The sequence below is a fragment of the Hydra vulgaris genome, chromosome 04 (assembly GCF_038396675.1).
Source record: "Hydra vulgaris chromosome 04, alternate assembly HydraT2T_AEP".
Lineage (NCBI taxonomy): Eukaryota > Metazoa > Cnidaria > Hydrozoa > Anthoathecata > Hydridae > Hydra > Hydra vulgaris.
The window spans coordinates 36660001-36682614 of NC_088923.1; the positions used below are offsets into that span (position 1 = coordinate 36660001).

The window sequence follows — 22614 nt, forward strand, 5'->3', positions numbered from 1 at the left end:
AATGGGCATCAAGGTCAGATGCAGACAAAGAAAAAGTTTAAGCTAAAAAGAATTTAATTCAATCTAGGTTCAGAAATGAAGTTGAGCTGGTGATTGATATCCCTAGGTCTGGTGGTTCTGGATCATCAAATAATGGCAGTATTGCCAGACGTTTCTTTAGAAATGCTTAACAAACAGCAGCAATTAATAATGTTGATGTGTGTTTAATTAAAAGGATATATGTTGTGCTGTGTACTTTGCCATCTGGTTTTATGATTGATGCTGATAAATTAAAAGACTAATGCTTAGAAACAGAACAGCTATTTATACAACTTTATCCCTGATACTACATGCCACAAACAATGCACAAAATCTTGATACATGGGTGGCAGGTTTTTGATCAGATAGTATTGCCAAATGGGATGATGAGTCAAGAGGCCTTAAAAGTACAAAATAAAGATTCTAACTTTTACATTTAACATCTACTAAAATTTATTCTCGTGTTACTTGTCATTTAATTAAGTCTCATCCTTTTTCTATGACTGTTCCTAAGTGCCCAAAAAACTCTTATCCATCTAGTTTTTTTCCTTGAAGATCAGCTCTTTGGAATTCGCTTCCTTTATCTTGCTTTCCTGATTCATATAGTTTGGAATATTTTAAGTTGTCTGCCAATTGTTATCTTGCTCTACAATCTTTATCTTTTCTCTACCAGTAACTTTCAACTCTAATTAGTGATTGCTTGCAGCCTTGTTGGGAGCGAAGATGTAAAAAAAAAAAAAAAAAAAAGACCATTTAAAAAAGGTTTTAAATTTAATTTTGTTTTTCTATTGCATAAGTTATTTCTATATCCACTTTTTAGTTCTTAATTACACACAAAAAATTACATACAAAATTTTCTGATGTTTTAACACTATTGAATAAACAAAAGACCTTATAAAAAGGCAATTAAGCTATTTAAAAAATGCTCTCTCTTTCGCTTGTTATAGTATATATCTTTATATATGCAATTTTATAATACCTATAGAACTTCGAAAATGTTTTATTTTGTATTTTAAAAAATTGAAAAAAAAAAAAATGCAAGTGAAAGGATTTGAACCACGCCAATGCGCTTCAGAAAGCTGCGAGCTATCCACTACAGCCATTAAGGTGTATTGTACAACTAAGGTTTTAATAATATTTTATAAACAAAAGACTTTATAAAATGGCTAACAATTGCTATAAATTAAAATTAAGGTGATATAGCCTGCAATGCAATTTTCAAGTAAAAGTAAAACTGTAAAACTTAATATATGTTTTAACATTACATAATTTGAAGTTTATGTAAGTTAGATATTTGCATATACTTTTGCTTACATTTTCTTATAACAAAAAGTGCTGAGACTCTTTCTCGCTATTACCTTGGTTGCAATGACTGCCAAGAGTTCCACTCAAAAGGGCACTAACAGCACTACTATTAAGTTCAGCATTAATAAAAAGAGATTCACAAAAACAAATCACATTAAATCTCCATTTACTTACAAAACCTTATAATGCTTATAATTATTATTATATTTTTATAATTAATTTTATATATTTTATAATTAATATTATATTTTTCTTTCAAGAAAAAACGGGGGTAAGCTAAGATGTTCACAACATTTATGCAATTTTATTATGTACAAACACCACTATATTTGTACTTTATATACTGAATTATAATATTTTATGTATATATATTTTTTAATGAAGTAAATAAAAACATAGTTCTCAACATTTAAAAATGAACACATTGTTGTTATACAACATCCAAATAATTTCAGAAGTTGAAAATCAAGTAGTTTGACCGTTTATTATATTTTTAAGCATATTTGGTCCCCAAATATTTTTAAGTTTTTTTTACGTTTACTCAAAAAAAAAAAACTTTGTGAAGTTGTTCAGCTAACTCAAAGTTAGAAAAGAACTCTATTGAAGAATGAGATTTTTTATTTTAGGAATAAAAATAGGTCATTACCATGGAGATCTACTCCATTTAAAGTTGTGAATTTTATTTAAAATATAAAAAAGTGCAGGGTTATTTCTACAGAAGAAAAAGGTAATAACTTTATAAAGTTCTACATGAATATTTGTGAAAACAATTTAAGATCACCTACAAAATTATTTTACACATTCACTTTAAATCAATATTATTTACTTAGAAACAAGTTCTGACAAACATTGCATACACTTAAACAAATAAATTTTAGCATTTGATTTCATACTAGCATTGGGTTATTATTTTTAAATTTGCAAAACAACAAAAGTGCAAACAAAAAATTAAAAACCGCCATGTTTTTACTAGTTAAACTGTAATATTATACAGTTGGACATTTTTTAACGTTTTAAATATACCTTTAATTTGTGGAAGTGCTGATGGTGGGATTGTCTCATAAAATGAACAACCTAATTTATAAGAGATACTTTGACCACTAAATCCATACAAGCATTGACAGTCTCCATAAACATCAACTATAAAACTTGCAACATGTCCATTTTGTGTCGGATTTTTTTGCTGATAATCTACACAAAAACTTATACACGAGCGCCATGAAATGTAACCAATATCAAATCGTTTATCATAGCCTATGAGTTGATTAGAATCCCCTTTTGATAACATGCAATTTTTTGATGATGAATCTAAATATTTTTAATTTTTTATTAAAAAAGCAACATTTACATGTTTTATAATAAAATGTTTAAAAAAATACATTGTTTATATTCAATATTTATCTAACATGGTAGCATTCCACGATGCATGCACACATACTCTTTGCTTACAAATAAAGTAATAGAACAGAAATTCCTACTCTAACAATATTATAATACATTTAGTAGTATGCTTTAACAACACTTAAGTAATATTAGAAATTAAAATATCTTTATTAACTATGTTTAAATAATTATTAAATATATTTTATTATCATGTTAAGAACATAATGAAATTATTTTTGAAGTAAAGTAGTTTATTTAAAATGTTTAGATTATAAATTATTTTGTCTAAATATTCTATAATTTTTATATATGTTATAAGAAATTAATAAAACATTAATTTTATGTTTTTAAAATTATAATAGGCAAAGAAACATTACTCAAAAAAGGTTTTGATTTTTTTTCAGTTGCCTCCAGTTGTGTTTCCATTTGTATTGCTCAAGTTCTGGCACTGTTTTATAAAAGAATTGATGAAATTTGGAAAAATATTGACTCGAAGTATTAAAAAATGTGATGGGTCACCATCACAACAAAGTACTGAAGACAAAGTGTCTGATAAACCAAAAGAAAGTCAACTTCTTAAAAATAAGATTAGAAGCAATAGTAGTACCCTTAGAAGTAGTACTAATACCCCTAGTATCCCTATAAAGCAACTCTAGGTAGACTTGCGACAAGAAAGTTAACAGATTTCTGGTTAATTGCAGTTTGTCTTAATTCGAAGGTATGATCCAGAAAATATCAAAAATAAGGTGAAGAGCCAGGTTAATGCTTATGCTTAGTTTTTGCTGTCATTGTTTTTTGGAATACAGCACATATAAGAACTAAAGCTAGACAAAATTGCATGATTGATATCATGAGACTTTGGAATAAATGGCAGAGTTTGATGGACAATAAAGGAACATTAACTGACCCTGGCAACAGTAGAGCAAACATTATTAAACAATTGGATTCTCTTTTTGACATTGGTGCACCAGATGCCATTGATGAAATAAAAAAATCAAGATTTATGACAGACTGAAAAAAACAAGATAATATCAATTTCTATTTGGACCAACAACAGGAAAGAAGAGCATGCATCGATGGACATGATAAAATATTTAAAACCAAATCTGAAATGAAACTTGCAAGACAAGCATGTGAAATGTTAAGAAAAAAACACAAGCAGTTGAAAATGTTAAGAGAAGAACAGACCAAAGGAGTTGCTAGAAAACAACTTGGAGACAAATAATAGGAGAAATAAATGATTATATCTTGAAAAGCTGACATTTAAAGATCTATAACTTGGTGAAAAAGAATGTTCAATAATCAACAGAGTGAAGAAAGTGCCATGGAAACAATTAAAGTTAACCCCCACCAATATGGTGCATTGCATTGGGATGGCAAAATTTTCAAAAATATGCTGAGAAACACATACGAGTGGCTTGCAAATCTTTTATCTCTGGAATACAAGGAAGGGAAGCTATTAGATGTTCCTTCTCTCGCTATCTCACAAGGAACAGCTCAGGCATAAACAACGCTGGGATCTGTCAGACAGATTTGTAGCCCTAGTATTTGACAAAACAGCCACCAATTGTGGTATACATAAAGGAACTGCTAAGCTAATTGAAACACATCTATATAGAAAGTTACTCTACCTAATTTGTCATCAACATATTTTTGGAACTGTTATTGGTGCTGTATGGAAATTGTTATTTGATAACATTTTATGCCCTGAAAATGAGCTGTTTAAAAAATTTAAAAATTCATGGTCAAAGTTGGATAAAAATCAACCAATTCAAGTACTGAAAGCAAATGGTTGCTGAGCATAAAACATAAAGTCGTCAAAAAACTTACAGACATCTTATCTTGCAATGATTCAACTACTTTTCCAATGAATGAGTATCATAAATCTGCTGAAAATGTTCTGATAATCTTGAAGTCTATCATGCGGCGCCCACTTTCTTAAACCATGGACTATGCATCAGACACGTTGGATGACTAAAAACTGGATAAAAATTTTTACTCTCTACTGGATTTCCAAACCAGTAGAGAAAATTTGCACAGTAAAAGTTGTCAGCAATGCAGCTGAGTGTGATGTCAAGTTTATCTCGGATTTTGCTACAATCTTTACAGCTTATACTGAGCAAAAGGGATGGTGATCACAGGGTGTCAAGCAGCTTAGAAAATTATATTCCAGTTTTGATAAGAAGACACTAAATCTGTGAAAGTACTTTAAGCTTTAGTGTATAAAGTGCACTAATTATTGAATTTTCAAGTAAAATCCTTCATGAAAAAAGTCATTTGGTCACAAAATTGAGTAACGGTGCTCAGTGATAAGACCGTAAGGACTTCTTGGGGCACCTTAATAAAAATTAAAAAAAAAAAAAAAAAAGAGTACCAATAAGCTTAATAATTAAATGACTATACTTTTGTCAACCAATTACCTTATATATTCTGAAAAGAGTTTTACAATTCAAGGTTGTTTTTAAATAGTATATAATTTTTGATTTCGTTTAAAATACTACTAAAAATTTAAATATATTTAATTATTCATTAAATATGTTTTTTCAATAAAATAATTTGAGAGAAATACACTTTACAGTCAATTCCATATAAAAACACTTTTTACACCACTCAAAGATTTTAAGTTATGAACTTTCCCAAAATTTTATCATTTAATTCCAACCAATTTCAAAGATACAATAAGAAAAAATAACTATAATTAAAATATAATAAGATAAAATAACTATTTTAACTTTGCCTTAAACCAACAAATATCCACCATTTTAAAAAATTGGTCTTTGTTTCTGTTCTGTGAGCAATAGAAAGCTGAAAATATGTACACTAACATATTTTAAAGCAAGAATTACAATAAAACAACTTAAACAATTAAAAATAAACATAGAATATGAAATTTGAACCTTTAGCACAACTTTACTGAGGCGAGTTTAATTTAAAAAATGCAGATGTAGCTCGACTTTTTTATAATTTTATTAAGATGTTGTTCTGAATAGTTCAGTAAGAGTTTTTACAAAGAATTAAAGAATGGTCTTTACTTAAATAGAAAAAAAAACATGGTCAAATTTACTTAAATTTATTACTTATAAACAGGAAATATGAAAAACCAAGGAAATAAAAATGGCATGCTTAGGTGATTAATATATGGCAATGGGTGTTTATTAATTTTCTGAAAATTTTCCCACCCACTCTTATTATAGCTTATTTAGGCTCTCTGCTCCTCCCCTTGTTTATTTTTACTTGTTATGAACAAAGAAACTTTTTTATTATTTATAAAACATTTTCATATTTATCAAACAAATAAACTAGAAGACAAGCAAAGAACTTTTAAAAAACATATTAGAAACCTAAGAAGCAAAAATAACTAAGAATCAAAAAATATTCAAACTACTAATTAAAATTTATTAGTTATAGTAATATAATCATTCACTTCAATAGATATCACTAAAATTTGGATTATTACAATTCAACAATGATACCTAACAGACATCATCTCTCACTGGCCAAATGTTTTTACCCAAGGTTAAATTTTATTATGTTTTTGAAATTTCGCATCAGATTTTAAAAAATTACCAAGAAAACAGAAATAGCAACTCAACAACAACTAAATTATCAATTTGAAACTGTTTCAGTTACATTACTGTCAAACTACACTTAGTTGCTTAATAGAATGTGGGGTGGGAATACAAGAGTGGGTGGGAATTTTTATCCAGATCGAATAAACAAGGGGGTCTAAATAAACAGGTGGGTGGTAATTTTTGCTTTCGTTGCTAAAAGTGAGTTTGTATGTTCTAAATTTTAAGACCTAAACAAGTTATAAAAATTAAAAAACAATAAATGAAATTTCTTTTTTTAGTTTTGAGATACAGTTTCTTTGTTCATAATAAGCGAAATTTAATAAACAAAAGGAGGAGAGGGGGTCTTAATAAACTCAAAGTAGGTGGAAAAACTTTAAGAAAATTATTAAACACCTACTTCCATATATAAATCACCCAAGATTACCACCTTTTTTCTCTTGATTTTTCATATTTCCTGTTGTAAGTGAGACATCAAAGTAAATTTGATCACATTTTTTTCTGTTTAAGAAAAGACAGCTTTCCAATTCTTTTTAAAAACTCTACTTAAACTTATCAGGACAACATGTAAAAAAAAAATCAAGCTACATCAGCATTTTTGTAATTAAACTTGCCTTAGTTACTCAGTTTTCTCCTAAATAATAAAATCAGTGTCCTAATTCAGTTTGTTTGACATGAATTTAAAATATATAGTATATATTATACAAGGCATAATAAAATAATAGGCCTTTACACAGTCCAACAGCTTGAAAATGTGGAGGCTTTTGGATGTTTTTTTTTTTTAATGTTTAGGTAAAGTTTAGGCAAAATTATTAAGTACAAGTCCAACCCAACTTGAATTTATTTATACTTGTGGCTTTCATTTCTAGATTTTAAATTCTAAATATGCTGAAGAGTTCTAATATTGGGCAAAAAAAATCATTTCTGTTTTATAAAAGACACTTTTAAAGATTTTAATATATTTTATCTTTCATGTTGTCAATAACCATGAAACTTATCTATGATATGCGGAATAAAGTTAACTTAATAAAATCAGTCAAATTTTTAAACCGGTAAATTTAATGAATGCTAATTCAATGATGAATGGAACATAAACCTTTTGCTTGAAATTTGTGATAAAAACCAATATTTTTATGTCAAATAAATGCTCCATTCATAATAAAAAGAAGTACTTGTGACTACAAACTTGCTAATAATGGTTATGGCACTATTATGAGTTATGTGAACTAGAGATAATTAAATTAGTGTACATATGTTTCATATGTACAAACAATTCTTCTTTACGCTGAATTTTTACTTAATACAACACGAGAGCTATTTTTAATTCTAATTTTAAACTTCAAAGACATTACTTTTAAAGGACATACTTTTAAAGGACATCAATTATGTCAAGATAAAGTAAAGATCATCATTTTTTTTGGCGATTTTCTATATATAGAATCTCCACAAATTGGCTATTTATTGTAGCCAACAGTAGCTAACCAGAAAACTTACCTGGTAAGACTTGTTGATGAATAGAAAATACAGTTAACTTTATTTTGGCATTTTTCAGAAATTTTCAGATTTTTTGAAAAGTTGAGGAGAATATAATTTTTCTATGATATGATACAAGTTAATAAAAACCACTATTTTAAAGACTGAATTATACAGAAATTAGTTTTAGAAAGAATGAGTTGAAAGTTAGAAAAGCGTTATAAGGCAACTTTTTAAAAATTAGAAAAATTAATCACAAATTTATCCAACAAAGTTTTCTTTAAATTGGTTGATATATAAAATACTGATCATTAACAAAAAATTAGTTATTAATTATTTTTTTTATTTTTTTTTTTTACAATTATTGAAAGCTAAAATAAAAAAGGTGAAAAAATATTTTTTCATAAAAGTTTCATGAATATCAAGGTTCTTTTTATATATTTAAAGTTTTGGAAAAATGCAGTTAAATTAACTAATAGTTAATAAATAATTAAAATGTAAATAAAAATCTAAAAAAATTTAAAACAAAAATGACTTGTAATTACATTCTTAAAACACAAATATTACACTGATATTACACAATTATTACACAATTATTACACAAATATTACACAAATATTACACAAATATTACACAAATATTACACTTGTAATTACATTCTTAAAACACAAATACTACAACTTGTAGGAAAACAAAATTAAAAAAATAAAAATCTCTCAGAAAAGCTTCAGAAGTATACAACTTAACAAAAGCAACTCTTCATAAATGTGTGCAAAACAAAAGCCAATCTTATGGTTGAAGTACAACAATCATGTTAAGTGCAACATTTGAATTTGTTCTTTTTTCAGTACTTATCAGTTTAGCTGGGGATTTTGCAGAACAGTCATCACAATAGTTAAAGGTTATTTGGTATCTACAAATCAAAGTCTTTAGTTTTCATTAAATAATATACTAGGACAAGAACAGTATCAAGGTTTCATGAAACTTTGGAGTCATAAATTAATAATCAGAGTATCAGGCAATATTTTGTTGCTCAGAGTTTCTTCTCGAGTAAAATAACGAGTTATTCCAATATACTTTAAATACAAATTCTTGAAGCAAATTTTTACACTTTGTGTAGTTTTTGACTAAATTCAATTTTTAGTGACTTCAATTTTGACTAAATGACATTGACTAAATTCAATTTTGACTAAATTAAATTTTTAGAGGATCAAAAAAAAGCATACAACTTGCAAATCTAATGTTGTAAATTGGTTGATAACAATGAAAAATTAAGTGCACAGTCTGTAATCGTGTCAACGCTGCCAGTTCTATTCTGCAACCATTAGTATTTTACAAATCAATACCACATCAATAGGAAAACTGGTATGTAGGGAGACTAACAAACACTAAATTAATAAAAACTTATAACAAGTCAGGTTGGATAGAATAGAAACAACTTTTGTAATGGCTGCTCATGCTCTTCACTTACCAAAGTATTCCTATCAGCAATTAAAGAGAATAATGAATTAAGTACACATTACAGGTAAGTAGATCGGTCTACATAAACTAAGTAGTTTAGGTGTATATTATTGTATTGAACAAGTTTGGTGGAAATTAGTCGAAGAACTTGTAGCTACAAATTTCAAAAATTTAACAAAAGAAAGTCTCATTTAACAAGCAAAGTTTTTTAGCTTTGAAGATGCACTTATATAAATACAAATAATGGCAAAACACTGGTTAATTTCTACTTGGTTTGAAAAAAATAGACCAATCAAAATTAAAAATTGCTCAAACATTTAAAGCACCATCCTCAGCCTATTCATTATCTTAGTATGAGCCTACTTCGACATTCTCAATTCCTATGTTATCATCTAATACCAAACAGCACCAAACTCCTGCAATTAGTCATTAATTTCAAGCTAAAAAGCTTTTTCTTACACCAGTTTACTTAACAAATTTCAGTAGAAATTTTATTTGGCTGAATATATTAATGTAATTTTATTAATGATATTTTGCAATATGAGTCATTAAAAATACTAAAGTGAAATTTATACTAAAAAATAATAAAAATAACTCACCAATAGTGCAATAATCCCATTGAGAATGAGACAGTGAAGGACTAAGTTTGTGTCCACAGAAGCAACCAGTATCAGGAGAAAAAAACATAGTATCAATTCCAGAGCGATTTGCACATGTTACAACACAATATGATACTGAATCGTTAAATAATAGTTGTGATTTGCGTTTCAATGAATAGCATATTGGGTTTGTCACTATTAAAATATTTTTTATATGATTTATTTTATATATAACAAATAAATACCATCATTATATATTTATTATAACCACCTAATATTACAATGATAATGTTAAGTGAAGAAAAATTACATTATATATAATCTATAAATATTGTATATAAGTAAATATAAATATGCATTAAATTCAAGATCTGCAAGTAAAATTACCTCTCGGATTTTGTTGTTCAACTTTGTCCATCTCACATACAGTCTCAAATACTGAACCATTTGGACTTATTTGATAAATTCCAGTTGTATTAAAACCATTATTGTAATGGTCTTGGCAAGTCCTTTCTATTCCTGCTACTATATATATATACATATATATATATATATATATATATATATATATATATATATATATATATATATATATATATATATATATATATATATATACATATATATATATATATATATATATATATATATATATATACATATATATATGTATATATATATATATGTATATATATATATATATATGTATATCTATATATATATATATATATACATGTATATATATATATATATATATATATATATATATATATATATATATATATATATATATATATATATATATATATTATACATATATATGTATATATTAGAACGGTCAAAAAATATAAAGTTTAAAAATGTAATTCTCCACAAGGCTATCCTTATTCCATATGCTAATACTGATTTAATTCCAAAATTTGAATAAAATTAAGTAATATTTAGAGGTAGCAACTTTATAAGACTTTTTGGCTTCTATATCAAAAATTCACGAATTTTTACTTATTGATTTCTGATTATGTAAATTGTTGTTCTATTATACTTTAATGCTTCTTAAGACTAAACAAACTTTAAAAACAAGCTTTAGCTTGATAATATAATCATGAAACAATATTAAACAATAGTTTCTTAAAAGTCTAGAAGTGTTCTTAGTGAAACATGAGCTGCTTTCGTTTTTTCATTTTTTCGTTTTTTCGATGGCTGGACACTAGTTGCAACAGATACTGTTTCTGAGTTTCATCTTTTGTTAAGGAAGAATTAAAAGATTGAATGAGTGCAACCCCTCTTTCTGCACAATCATTTACAACCTTTAGAACTTTTACACTAGCCAGCATTGATTGGAAGGTTGTGTCAGAAGCCCAGTTAGTGGGATGCTTTGACAAGAAGGTTCTTGCTTCTTCCTTTCCATTTATTGCTAGAAGATTGAAGATATTCAAAGAACGACTAGTAATGTATGTCTGCAATGGTGCATGATAGTCGAAATCTTTGAAGTCCAGACGTTTGCGTGCATTTACATTTGGTGGCAGAAAAAAAGTTGACAACCATAGAAGCTTTAGTATCATCACTAACGCGTTCATCAAAGAGAGCGAGAGCAACAAGTGTCTCCAAAAAATACCATAAGTGCCGACCAAATGTCTTGATAGCAGACTCTCTGACTTTGATATTTGGGTACTTGTGTAGTAGAATTAAGAGATTCATATCATTGAAAGGAGCTCTTGATGCAAGAGGAGCTTCATGCCAATAGCGGGCATAGACCAGTGATTTAAAAAGTGCAATGGACTCGATTCCGGCTATCTCTTTTGCAGTAAGCTTTGACCTGATCTTTAACTAGAAAAATCTTGATAGAATAGAAGGCTTTAGCCATCCATCTGGCATGATGCATTGCTCCGGGTGCACGAAAACTAAATCGTTTAAACAGGCCTATTTCAGGTCCACTGGAAGGTCCAAGAACAACAGAGAACACGACCTCAAACACGTGATAGCAATAAGCAATCCATACAAGTTCCTTTTCCAGAGCTCTTTCAAAAAGAGTGCAGGCACCGATGTTCAATCCTGTGTTGGAAGCCGTTATATAGAAGACTAATCCTTGAATCTATGGTTTGAGTTGCCAGTCTTCTAATGTACATAAGCAGACATTATACTATTCTTTGCCTGTGTTACGTCCAATCTTTGGGACACCAAGCAGCTGCTCCTTTTCTTTCCCTGAAACAAGAATGGCTATTTGATCTACAAGTTCTTTGCTGTTGTCGGTAATGTCTGGAAGCAATTTTCCATCCCAATGAGGTAGTAACGGATAATCCGTGTTGGCTGAGAATGATGCCTGTTGTGCAGTTGCTACTGCCTTCCGTGTGGCCATATGAGCACGTTTAATGGTACTACGAGACTAAGCCACATCATCTAACTCCACACCAAGCGCTTGTGCTACTGCCCCAACAACAAACATGGCACCTCGATCAGGAAGGTTGACTTGGTCAAGTGCAGATGCCACTTCAATCGTGATGATGGATTTCTTTAACTTTATTGAATCTGGTTTAGAATTGGTTGATGTTGATGAACAAATTATCATCAGAATCAGAAGAAGACAAGGAGGAGCTGTCTGAATCAAGTTGAACAAGAGATGTAGATGGGACTGCAGTCTGCAGTGATAGAACTTTCTCTAATCTAGCTGCTTCTAGTGAAATTCTGCTTCTTTTACGGGACTCTTTGTCAGCTAATGACTGGTCAATTCCCACCATGTCCCTGGTAGTACCGCGCTCAACTTGTTTCTCCGCGCAGAAGCAAGGTTCGTGTTTCGGAGTTATAGAGTTGAGAGAGGGTTATAGCCACAAGTAGCCTCCTCATCTGTAGTAGCCTTCTCGGCCTTGGGGAGGTGAATTACAAAAAAAAAAAATTCCAGCCATGCTGGCACTTGAGGGATCTTCTCATTGCATTTGCAAGAACTGCTTGTCCTCTTCATTGGTCATGAGTTGCATGGCATCCTTGCAGGAGATATCAAACAGTTCTTCAAGACCAGCTTTAAACTGTTCCTCATTGAACCAGCAACCATTTTTCAGCATTAGTCGATGTTTCTTCAACAAACAGTATTTATCGTATAATTTGCAAAGTTTCCGCACTCCCGAGTCAATACCTTGTGTAGAAATCCTAGCATTCGCCCAAATTTTTAAAGTCGCATCCATAGCCAGTTTTGAACTTCTAGCAATTGTTAGTCCATTTTCAATGTGGTGGAACATAAAATTTTTCAAGACTGCACCATATGTCAGCAATCCAGAACCAAGAATTTCCTCTTCACACTTGCCAATCAGCCAAACTTGTGGTGAACTTTCTGGTCATAGGCTGCGTCATTGTTATCTATGATATAAAAAAATTATCACAGAATTTTTGTAAAGTACTGTAATTCATTAAAACAACTTTAAATTATTTAACACAAATATTAATACTGTTTATAAATTCATCAATGGTCTAATAATCGTCAATTGAAAAAAGCAACTACGTACTTAATTCCTAAAAATTATTGGTCTTAGTTCATACACAGCTTACTTAAGACCAATAGATTATTAAAATAATACATGAATAAAAAGACCAATAAATTAATAAAATATTACATAAATAAAATTGTACATGCCATACACAATTTTAATCAGTTTTTACGTAGCGAGAACCCTGTCACGAACTTAAAATAAAAATTGTTCTTTTGGTTGCTAAATATGTTCCAAATTAACCAAAGCTTGTCCTGAACATTCCTATTACCAAATGGAATGAAGGGAACCTTGTGGAGCAGCATTCTGATAACATTTATTTTTTATCATTGTATTGTGGACTGCCCTAATATATATATATATATATATATATATATATATATATATATATATATATATATATATATATATATATATATATATATATATATATATATATGTATGTATATATATATATATATATATATATATATATATATATATATATATATATATATGTATGTATATATATATATATGTATGTATATATATATATATATATATATATATATATATATATATATATATATATATATATATATATATGTATGTATGTATATATATGTATGTATATATATGTATGTATGTATATATATATATATGTATACATATATATATGTATGTATATATATATATATATATGTATGTATATATATATATATATATAAATATATATATATGTATGTATATATATGTATGTATGTATGTATGTATATATATATATATATATATATATATATATATATATATATATATATATATATATGTATATATATATATATATATATATATATATATATATGTATATATACATATATATATGTATATATACATATATATATTTGTATATATCAGACGCGAATCCAGCTTTTTTTGATATTTAAGATAGCCAACTTCCTGACATGGAACTAACTCCAAAAATTTATGTTTATACTTTTATTAAATAAAAATGGTTTACAAAAACCTGTGATGATTGGAGACTGGGAACAAGAAAACCCTAAGTCTTTGGCCACAACTGCCCCAAACAAGAGAGCAACAAGTTGGTAAAATATTTTTTGTACTATTCTTAAATAAATTTATACTCACCAATAAATTCTAAATTTCATACAATAATTTCTTAGCATTCAAAAATTATGACTTTATGAAATTTTAACCATCATTCCTTTTTAACCCATAATGGATGAATATAAATTTATTTAAAAATAGCACAAAAAGTATTTTATCAACTTATTGTTCTCTTGTTTGAGGCAGTTGTGGCCAAAATTTTAGGGTTTTTTTGTTCCATGACTTCAATCATCACATTTTTTTGCAAAGTATCCTGATTTGACATAAATATAAGCATATAAATATTCAGAGTTTGCGCCATGTCAGGAAGTTAGCTATCTCAAACATCAAAAAATGCTGGATCCAAGCATATATATATATATATATATATATATATATATATATATATATATATATATATATATATATATATATATATATATATATATATATATATATATATATATATATATATATATATATATATATACATATATTCATTGAATTTATGTTTATTTTTATTTGAACCTAAATACAAATGCTCATTGAATCATTCAAAATAAACAAGTGCTTTTTACAAATCATTTTAATTGCATGACCTCTTCTTTTGTAAACTTTTCACATTAAAAATAGAGCAATAAATATAGTTTTTTGTTTCTGTAAAAGCATGTCTTGAATTATAAATTCTTTTATAGACAAGAAAAGAATATTAAAAAATAATATACTCTATTATTTCACACTTCTGAGATATAGCCACATCACTAATGCTACAGCAATATAAAATTTGATACATGCTTATGCTTTTTTACAGATAACTATTAAGACTTGGTTTCACCACTCACACTTCTTGAGCTGAAATATGAAGGTTGATAATTTGCTAGTGCAAGAAAGTCATTAAAGTTGAAAATTGAGATTCATTAAAGCGATAAAATTGTTTATATAAAATCAAAATTTTTTATGTTTATATAATAAAGGACTATATGATACAGAAAATCAATATTAAAATTGTGGCTATTTTCAGGATCATAATCAACAATGCTGCATTCTGTATTTATATCAGAACTAATGAAGAGTTTTCAAATTTCTTTGTTACAATTACTTCGTTATTGGTTACTTTGTCACAAAAAAAATAAGTTTTAATCCGCAATGTTATGCCTTTGTTTGTTGTTTTTTTAATATAACTAATTGATAGTATAATTGACAATTAAACTGCTATATATAGGAAGTTTTAAAAATAAAAATAAAAAATAAGATTAAAAAAAAGAACATAAAAATGTACATAATGGAGAACTCAAATTTGTCTATTTTTTCTATTTAGAGTTGACTCTATAAGGTTTATATTTTATTAAAGTGATTTTTATAAACAATAACTTATGATAATAATTGTTTTTAAAATTGCTTTTTGGCTATAATTTGAGAAAATGGTCTTGATGACAGTTTGAGAAAAGTTGCTAAAATAATTTTGACAGCTAAACTATCAATCATATTCAGGCGCGTACTGGGTCCATTGTCCATACCGTGAAACTGGATATAATTAGGGTCCACTCACTATATACAATATACTTACAAATAACAATGGGTTCCATGTATACCTATAATAATAGCCAGGTTATCTACCAATTTCTTAGACTAAGAAAAAACTATACAATTAACATGAACCTAAATAGTAAACCAAATCTGTATTTTAATTTAAGCTCTATAAAAATAAATAAATACACAATAATATTAATATAACTATTTTTATTTAAGCGATCTTAATTGCATAGTAAGATATTAAAAAAAAGTTTAATACAGAGGAAATAATATACAAATAGATGAAATGCTTCAATAAAATGTTTAAAAACTAAACTTTTAAGATTCTTAACATTTTGGTACATTTCTCACAAATTAAGTCAATGACTTGATCCGGTGTAATGTCTGCCAACAATTTTCTTTCACAGTTCATCAAAAACAATGATTCCGAATTCTCCTGTATTAAATAACTTCTTAAACGTGCTTTTATAATTCTAAGTTTCAAAAATGATCATTCACATGTCACATGAGTAAGAGGAATTGTTGAAAGAAACTTGAATACCTCAAATAATTCATTATACTCTAAAGAATACATATTGAATTCATAAATAACGTTGTTATGCATAACAAACATGAGCTACATTTTCTTTTTTTTCTTTTTTTTATACACCATATTTATCTCTAATATCAATTTTGGATATTTGAAGCCAGAATTTCACAAATGATAATAATTGCTCTCCTAAATTATCAATATGAGGTAAAAGTTCACAAATACTATGAATAAATTCAGAATGAATTCCATTTTTCTCAATTTCTTCAAACCTTCTCGGATCAAATAATTCAAGATCACAATAAAGTTTTTTACGGCACGAAAATCTACATTTTAAGCAATCTACATTCTAATTCAAAAATATCTACGTTCTAATGAAAACTACATTTTATTTAAAGTCTATTATATTCCCATTCAAGCAATAATATCATCCATAATTACGTTGAATATTTAGATTTTAAAAACATTTTCGGGAGCATCTCTATCTCCTATGTATTGGTTAGTGCTTGAATTTACTCCATAACATTTTGGATTGGTATTTCTTCTCTTTTCACGAAGTTCTTCATATACATTGTCTGACCATCTTCGCAAATTGCACTGGATACAAATTCAATTAATATTTTTTGTTCCTGCGCTGGTAAAAAAAATTTAAAGACTATTGTTCCGTTAATTTTTCTCCATGTTTGAATATAAGCTAGACCAGATGTTTGTAGGTAATCAAATAAAGCAGTAGTCAACATAAATATTTGCAAAAAAAATAATTGCTGTTAATACTGTTTCATAACGGTTAAGTCTACCTAGTAAATTTTGAGCGGTACTTCTTACGCTGTTTGAAAAAGCATTAATAACAGAAATTTCATATAGTGCAAATACAATTTGTACAATACAAATTGCTTTTCATCATTCATCAATCATCATTCTTGGTTCCATTAAATTAAATTCTACAACGAGCATCTTTTTATATCATTAATTACTATGATCAATGCTGAATAAATAGAAAATATAGGTACCAATAGCAATAATAGTTTAATAAATTATTATACATTAAACAAAAACAAAAATCATAATAGTACATACGAAACACGACAAGGAATGGTACGTACTACGTAATAATAGTTATTGAAGTTTTAATAGTTATACTTTTTCCACTCGTATCCATATCTCATTATTCAATAGTAGGCCACTTTTACCACAACTTTTCTGTGCATTAGCTTCGAAGTCCTATTTAATATTATTATTTTATTATACATAAGTATATAACATTAGCTAGGTTCACCACACCAAATCTAAAATAGTTTTAAACTCTTTTCAATTTAATCAAATTATTACTTTATTAGTTTGTACAACTAAAGAAATGTAATATTCTAGAAATTAAATGTGAAATTATGAAATGAAATTACTGAATTTAACTGAAACTATAGGTACCTTTTAGTAGGGAGCGCAGGGCTTATATTTCTAAAGAGGGTCTACCTGAATTTTCCCGGTATCCCGGTACACCAGTACGCACCTGATCATATTATTTTAATAGTTGATGGTGTTGGACTTATGTTGAGCAATATTGGGCCGTTATTAGCCATTTGAAACCACTACACAGTGGGCCTGTGAAGTCTGATTTTTTACGTTAAAGTTGTTTTAAATCATTATTGTTATATTAAATATCAATTCTTATAGTTTACATACAGTTAGAATATGAATGAGTAGATAAATATGATGGTTAAAGTGCAGCAATATAGAAATTTTAATAATAAAAAATAGAAACAAAATTTTGTTTACAAAACCTATAGTTATAATTTAACATTTTATCAAATATTGCGCATTTAAAACTGTTTTATTGTTGAACTATCTATTTTTTGCATTTTAAGAGTTGTTAGATTAAAATAGGTAAGCAAACAAATAAGTTATAATAATTTTAAATACTTCATTAAAAAAAATTTTGAAGTATAATTTTGGTTTAAAAAATACAAAAAGTAGTAAGTCCTGTTATATATCCTGTTATATTATACACGTATTTTGAAGCCTTTGTATACATATTTTCAAAATAATTCAGCTGCTAGTACTTGCTTCTTTTATTTTTATTTACATAGATTTGCAAAAGTATATAAAATATAACACAGCAGGCAAAATAATACAACAAGTTTAGAATTAATGAATATTTTGATACAAAAATTAGACTATTTAATTATAGTTAACATTTTAATAAGTAAAAGAAACATGAATATTTATAAACCTATCTGAGTTATGTTGATAAATTATTTTATTTTTCACTTTAGACTATTGTTATAATGTCAAGCATTAATAGAAATCAAATCCACTTATTTATAGGAGAAAACAAATTATCAATATCTAATAAAAAAGATAAACTGGTAGTTTTAATTTTATCGGTGAACAACTTAAAAATACTGAATTTAAGGTTCAATTTTCAAAATTTATCTTTGAATACAGTAAACGATGGGCTGCAAGTGGACGATACAATGATAAATTTAAGGAGAAAAAATTAGCCTGGCTTTGCTAAGACTTTATTATTCCCCAACGAACTTTTTCTTTATGCAATACAGAAACTACAACTAAATTATCTATTGGCAGGCCTTGTAAATCATTTGAGGAATCATCTGATAAATCTAATAAGCGGAAAATGGCAGAACTTGAATCATTGGCAAGCTCTTCAAGTAAGCTGTTGTTTGCTAGCAGTTACAAACTTCGGAAATAAGGAAAAAGAAAAGATGCTACAGTAGTTAGAAATTTATTAAAAATTCAAACTTATGAACATGTTCAAAATATTCCCAATGAAACCTTAGCACTTATCTTAGATAATAATATGATATAATAAATAGATAATAATATGAAAAAAGCTATAATTTATATCCAGCTTATAACAATGTATGGAAAGCAAAAAAACTTTGTCTTCCAGAATATAACTTATAGACTGTCACTGACTATGCTGCAGAAGTCAACATGTATTGGTCAATCACACAGCACTACTTTTGATAGAATGCCAGGCAGAAGAACTCCTTAGAAGATTTTCAAACAATGACACCAAGGCCCAAAGTTGGCTTTGATGGATCAACTGGCCAAAGCCTTAATACTCAAACAACAACAGAAAAAAAAACCGAAACATTGCAGATGAATCCAGCTTATTCCTTACTTGCTTTGTGCCTTTGCAGTTATCTGGATATAGTAATGGTGAAAAGTAGATTATTTAGTCGAGTCCTCATCTATCATCCACTTTATTTTGCAGACCAATAAGATTCTTCTATAACAAAGAAATGTTAGATGTAGTAAAAGAAGAAGAACAATTCCTTTGCAGCTTAATTATAAAATTGTTTATTACAAACTACGAAAAAAATTACAGTTCTTCACAAAATTGAAATTACAATGGTGGATGGGAAAGTTGCCACAGCACTATCCACGTCAACAAAATCATTACAATGCTGCTCAGTTTGTGATTGCAATCTAACAAAAAGGAATGACTTCCAACTATCCAACTACATGTCAGCATCATTAAGATGTTGCATATTATTCTGTGTACATTATCATCAGGATATGTTATTGATTCATCTTGGTTTAGAGACTTCTGCATCCAAACAGCTGAACAATATCTGAACCAGTATCCATAGTACCACATACCACAGAGCCTGTACCAAATTCTTATTCATGGTTGACAAGTTGTGGATGGCTTTGCCATTTGGCATGTTTAGTGAGGAGGCGCTTAACAAGGACTTCAAGAAACAAATCAAGACTTGTTAAGGAGACTGATGTGTTTATCTGATCCAATAATTAGTGATTTGAGAACACCATATCACCCTAAAAAGGAGACTTTGCAGATGGTGTGCTGGAGCTACTGAAAGAATTACCACTTGAAGATTTTGTATAAATATATTATATTGTTATGTTTTTACTGATGTTACTTGAATTGTGTTTCTGATTCCATTTTTCTGCTTTCCTGTTCCGTATATGCTTCTTGCTAAAAATTTTATTCTTTATTACTCATATATCATAAATTTCGTTTTATATTGATGTTTAGTTAAATTTTATTTTTTATCTTAAAATGTTCACATTTCCCTTATGTAAAGGACAACCATATTTTATAAAGACAAAACCGAGGCGCGAAAAAAAATAAATATGGTAAAGGTATGTAAATTACTTGGTCTGGTGATCTCTAAAATTCCAACTTGAAGTGACCCTAAAACGCTTCAAAAAAAACCTAAGATTATATATTTAAAAATTTTGCATCCGTATTAAAGTGATGACATTTTTTTCCAAAGAACTAGCAAAAAATTAAAAAAAATGCCTTACTCTATGCTTATATTTACTAATAAAATGTTCTATGGACACTTTTTTATAGCCACATATTACCAAAGTAACCAGTCTGGGCTCGGGAAATAAGTATGTATTTTGTATACTGTATATAATGATTGTGAATTGTTATGAATTGAATGCATCAACCATATTTTTGGCTTTATCCGACTTGCTTTGGCAATTTATTTCCAAAATAACATGTTCATAAAATTCCTGGCAGTTAAAATCATAGTTCGTTATCACTATTAGTAAGGGTTCTACAGTAGATAGGTCTAATCGATTTCTTTCATCCGTCCATAGTGCATATATTAGAGTGAAAATACATTCTACGTTGCAATTAGGAGGCGGAATAGAAAACATAAACTGACATATTTTTAAAGTTTCAGAATACTCTTTAACGTTATCGCAAAATATAAAACTGTTAATCCATTTCTCATACGTAAGATTTTTCAGTCATTACTTTTTTTACAATAATCATTTGATTAAAGAGAAATGAATCGTTTAATTCAACTCCTCTATCCTGGAGAAACTTAGAAGTAATTTTGACTTTTTCCAATGCAGGTACTTCTAAAAGTAACATCCATGAAAATACTGTTATGCTTGAAATTGTTTTCTTCCACATATAAAGATAATCATATACAGTTGTGTAAAAATCATCAATTTCACGATTAAAATTTGACATTATAAACTTGCGACATTTATCTTCTAGTTATCTTAAGATATTTCTTACATTTATTGCTAGAAAGTGTTCATCTCGTCTTTCTTTAATGATTGTTAGCGTCTCTTCCAATGTTGTGAATAAACTTCAACGCAACATATTTTGTTTCCTTCAATACTTTTAATTTGCGGTAAATATTATTAATGCAGTAGTGGTGTAGTTGTAAAGCGCTCGCTTAACAAGCGAGTGGTTCCGAATTCAATCCCCACCACGTCCCTGGTAGTACCGCACTCAACTTGTTTCTCCGCACAGCGACTTTGTTTGTCAAGGTTCGTGTTTCGAAGTTATAGAGTTAAGAGAGGGTTATAACCACTATTAAGTAGCCTCCTCATCTGTAGTGGCCTTCTCGGCCTTGAGGAGGTGAATAACAAACAAACAAACAAACAAACAAAATTCCTCTTTCAAATACATGCAGTTGGCTGTGAATAAAAAAATAAGTAAGCTTCACTCATAGGATCATTAAAAAAAGCTAAAATGGTTTTTGGAACTTTTTCCTCAGAAAGAAAAAATGATTTTAACCCTATAAAAGTTTTAACTATTCGTTCTAATGCAGATTGCAATGAATGCCAACGGGTACTTGAATGTGACAAAATATTTTGATATTGTGTCTCACACAAAATCGCAAAATTCTTTAAGGTTTTCAGCCCTGACAGTATAAATTGAAAAATATGTAAATATTTTTAAAACTACAGCTTCAATGTTGTAAAATAGTCTATCTGTACTGTGTTATCCATGATAGCATATATTTGTTTGATTCTTTTAAATTATAGTAAACATTACATTTAATGTTTCTTTGATTACGACCGATGTTCGTATTTGCATTATTAGCGCAGAAAGCTACACATTTTTTTAAATCTAGTTTAAATTAATTTAAAGTTTCAATACAAAAGTTAGTGATTGTTGCGGCTGTTTCATTGGGCAAAGCAGAAACTTTTAACCACTTAAATTGTGTTCATTTATACATATCAAAAAATTAAATGCAAAAAAGAAAAAATTTAGTTGAACCTTGATTACTAGCATCTGTTGCGATTTCATAAAAATTACTTTTTTCAACAACTGTTTTAATGTTTTGAAGAGAATGCGGAGCAATAATTGGTTTAATTAAGGCAGCAGTTATAGTTTGTGCTGCCGAAAATTTATTTGCAAAAATTGAATCTGAATACAAAACTTT

General features: G+C 28.0%; 1 protein-coding gene across 1 annotated transcript in view; it reads right to left on the reverse strand.

Moving 5' to 3' along the window:
• LOC105845905 (uncharacterized) overlaps positions 1-22614 on the reverse strand; it is a 110444-nt gene that overhangs the window by 57165 nt on the left and 30665 nt on the right. Inside the window, exons 3-5 of the mRNA XM_065796205.1 lie at positions 10196-10333; positions 9809-10003; positions 2347-2631 (exon numbers count right to left, since the gene is read on the reverse strand). Of these exons, the coding sequence (XP_065652277.1) occupies positions 2347-2631; positions 9809-10003; positions 10196-10333 (618 nt within the window). The remainder of the gene's footprint in view (positions 1-2346; positions 2632-9808; positions 10004-10195; positions 10334-22614) is intronic.